We start from the raw sequence: 3,766 nt of genomic DNA, 5'->3' as shown, positions 1-3,766 counted from the left end.
CCTACAAGCTTTGTAAATATAAGTCAGTCCCATGATTCATTGTTTCAAAAACTTCCATGTTTGGAACCAGAGTCACACATATACAACCACTTCAGTAACTCTCCAACATTAAGTCCTGGAGCTTTTCCACATACACTCCTTAGCACTACAGAAACAGAACATCAGTAACAGAAATAATACTTGCAACTGCAAGATTCAGCCATGCTGCATTGAGGTGGCACAGGATGTTCTTTTTCAGCAATGTTACTTGACAAGAAATTAAATCATATTGTCTTATGCTGGTGCTTTCTCAGGGGATAAATAACATGCCTGCAGAGGCCTACCACAGTCAGTCCTGCTCTCTGAATGCTTTTAGCAACACCTGCAGGCCCTGCTGTACACATTAGTTGTAATAATGTAATTCTATTTGGAGAGTAATGAACAGGACTACTTTCTAGGGAATATTATTTCTGTATGAAAATTTTCTCTTCATTTATTTCAGAAAACCCATCTCTAATATATCCAGAGTGTGTGCAAAAGAGAAGTGAGATGCCTCACACCAGAGACTCTTCATCTCCAAGTAGTAGTGCAGGGAGCAGAGCTTCCTATGAAACACCAGCACTATCAGACCTCCAGCAGCTCTTTTGGTTCAGAGGAGGATCTGATAATCATGTGGATGAAGTCTGGCCAAATCTTTACCTGGGAGATGCGTAAGAACATATGGTCCTATCATTAAGCTGTTACTGATCCCTGGGAGGAAGAGGAAGGGTTGTGGTATGCTGGGGATAAGCTTTTGGGAATACTTTTGCTATATAGTCTTTCAAAACTGATAACATAAGGAGTTTGGATATCATGAAAAACATGACATACGAAACAGTAACTTACTCATAAGCCTGTCTGAATTGGGTTTTCTATATTCTGTGAACTACAGTGAATTTGGCAGGGTAAGAATTATCTGTATTGCAGACAAGAGTCCTTAAAAAAAACCCTCCATCCTAGATTGGTGTCAATTCTGAGGAAGCAGACAAGCACAGCAGCCTTCACACTCAAATAAGAATAGCAGGATCAAGAGTCATGATGGAGGAGGACCCGAATTAATTATACAATAGAGATTTTGACAGTCCAATTCTAATCTTTCTTCCAAAATGAAAATATCAAACAGGAGTTTCCATGCAACTCTCATTCTTCTATTTATTGCCATTTTCTTCTGTTTTGATTGCTGCAGATTGTATAGTTCATTTTCCCCAACTCCTCCTCCTCCTCCTCCTGAATGCGTCAGTTAAGGATCACAGTTTTGTGGAATAACTTCAGTCCCAGTTTATGGTGGGAAGCAGTGAGAACATGGCTGGTGTGCATGATGTAGCCACCTCATGAACCAGGAACAATGTGTTGATGCATCTGTGTGGGTACTTGCCCTTGTGACCCATGCACATCCAGCGCCAGAACTTGCTAAACAACTATTTATGGGAAAACATTGATCACTTTATACAGGAAGCTATGTTTCCTGGGATAAATTGCTGGGAAGCATTTGCTTAACTAGCAGTATCCCGCTGGCAAGACTGTGCTCTTGCTGTTTTCCACAACAGCATATCACATTTTTCATGTGCAAAGCCACTATGGACTTCTTCAGATTTGCTGCTCTGTAAGCAAGATGCAGTTCCTGCATCCTTCCCTAGCAGAAGCAGGCACTAACTTTAAACTGTGCTATTTTAGTAAAATGTTAGGAGGGTTGCCAATAAGCCGTTCATGTCTTTCAACAGGTGGGCTGCTAGGAGCAAAACTACTCTTCAAAGCCTCAACATTACTCATATCCTTAATGCAGCAGATGGGCCATATAGCATCAACACAGGAGCCAAATATTACAAAGATCTGCAAATAGAGTACTATGGAGTAGAAGCATTTGATGATCCTTCCTTTGATTTAAGTATCTTCTTCTATGATGCTGCCAATTTCATAGGCAAAGCCTTAAACACTTCAGGAGGTAAGAGTGAGGCTAAGAGAAGCTTTGGGAGGAAGTTTTGACACAAGCCAAATGGCTTCTCCTGGCAGTACAAGGCAGACAGCGAAGCTGGGATTCACCATATGGTTTGAGAAGGCACATGCAGAACCTCCGTACAAAGGACAGGTCAAGGGTGCCTATGCCACACACTGCAGGGAAGGTGGGCACAGCCAGGTCCCTGGGAGCTGGGGAAGGCTGTCTGCCCCAGGCCCAGCATGGTGGATGTAAGGGCCAACTCTAGGAGCAAAGTGAGAGGGAAGGGCAGAAGTTATGAAATTGCAGATGCTCCCTCACATATCCATCCTGCAGGAACTGGCAGGATCCATGTGCCTACACACACACCTTGCACACTGGCATGGGCTGCAGCCCAGCAATCCTGTGCAACATACAGCAGCCCTGCTCCCCGTGCATTCAGCTGGGAGCAGTGGCACTTCAGTGTGGGCTTAAATGCTTCACATGCTTAAGTGCTTCACAGAATTGGAGCTTTGTTCAGACTGTCTATTAAGCTAGAGAGGCAGCAGAACTTAATGAACTAAGTCAAAAACTACAAGCCTGACCTACAGGCTGCTGAATTTTTGTCAGCAGAATTGGGATTATGGCCTAGTTACCATAATTTCCATTTGTTCCAGAGTTTGCTCTGACTCTGACTGGCTGCAAGATCTACTGCTTTCACTGGAGTGTTTTATTAAATCCCTAGTTATAGCTCACACTGGACTGCTGAGATACAGTAAATGATGAGTCCATTTTTACAGGCAGACTATCCTACAGAGTTTATGGGACTTGTCAGTGATCACAGTCAGTACTGGGATAAAATTTTCTGCCAAAACTGATGTGTGGTTTTTTTTTTTCCCTTTTCCACAGAAAACTATACTAGTCATATAAAGCTTCTTCCATAGAAAATTTTAACTATTTTAATCTGAGGCCTAAGTTAGATGCATGAGGTCAGTATGAAATACCTCCTTCTCTGAGATGTATAGCATGATCTTACGCTAACCATCCCTGAAAACATGAGTATCTACTAATTGTCACTGGTACTTTCTCAACTTGTTTCTAGTAGTTCTTGTCCTCCTTGTGTGTTTCTTACTTTATAAATGCTAAAGCCCTGCCTCTTTCTTTCTGCAGGTAAGGTGTTTGTTCATTGTGCCATGGGGGTGAGCCGCTCTGCATCTTTAGTGCTTGCCTTTTTAATGATTCAGGAAAACATGACGCTTGTGGATGCTCTGAAAACAGTGAGCGCTCACAGAGACATCTGCCCAAATTCAGGGTTCCTTAGCCAACTCCGGGACCTGGACATTAAACTAAATGAAGAAAAGAAAGGAACCAGAGCATCTGCTACAAAAGAGTCATAAGACAGTATTGCTGAAAGAAAGAGGACAAAATATCATTGAGTTTCCTGTATCTGTTTTAAATTAATTGCATCTTTAAACTAAGGACAAACATTTATGATACATTTGAATGTGTATAATTACTAAAAGGAGGTTTTACCTGATCTTTCCATTTTGCAAGGCTCTCCAAAATTACACTTGTGATAGGTTGTACCTTGTGTTCTTCACTCTCCACCTTAAAACATTGCTCTCTGCTGGTGAAAAGGAAAAAAAAAAAAGAAGAAAAAAAGAGAGAGAGAGATCAAGTTCCACTTCAGAAATAGCTGTGTTTCAGCAGCTAGTGAAGCTCATATCACTTTATGAAGTGTTAGGCTATTTGAGGTGAAATATGTCATATTATTTACGCTACAATAATGCTTAGAAGTTTTTTTATGAACCAGCACCAACCCCCACTCCCTCGCCT

At 41.6% G+C, this 3,766-nt stretch overlaps 1 protein-coding gene across 1 annotated transcript; it reads left to right on the top strand.

The window, feature by feature from the left end:
• Positions 1-516: 516 nt before the first annotated feature.
• LOC104297662 (dual specificity protein phosphatase 13-like) lies at positions 517-3,327 on the top strand. Its single transcript, XM_009897641.2, has 3 exons — positions 517-689; positions 1,740-1,960; positions 3,101-3,327. The coding sequence occupies exons 1-3, from the start codon at positions 529-531 to the stop codon at positions 3,325-3,327; spliced, it is 609 nt and encodes a 202-aa protein (XP_009895943.1). The 5' UTR covers positions 517-528.
• The last annotated feature ends 439 nt before the right edge of the window (positions 3,328-3,766 follow it).

Source organism: Dryobates pubescens, chromosome 8 (genome assembly GCF_014839835.1).
Source record: "Dryobates pubescens isolate bDryPub1 chromosome 8, bDryPub1.pri, whole genome shotgun sequence".
NCBI lineage: Eukaryota > Metazoa > Chordata > Aves > Piciformes > Picidae > Dryobates > Dryobates pubescens.
The sequence above is the reverse complement of the archived record's forward strand: the minus strand, read 5'-3'. Positions and strand labels throughout refer to the sequence as shown.

Bases quoted from the DNA above. Each gene is read 5' to 3' on its own strand.
- LOC104297662 (XM_009897641.2), top strand. From the start codon at position 529: ATGCCTCACACCAGAGACTCTTCATCTCCAAGTAGTAGTGCAGGGAGC. The intron at 690-1,739 runs GTAAGAACATAT...GTCTTTCAACAG, and splicing joins AATCTTTACCTGGGAGATGC to GTGGGCTGCTAGGAGCAAAA. The intron at 1,961-3,100 runs GTAAGAGTGAGG...TTCTTTCTGCAG, and splicing joins AGCCTTAAACACTTCAGGAG to GTAAGGTGTTTGTTCATTGT.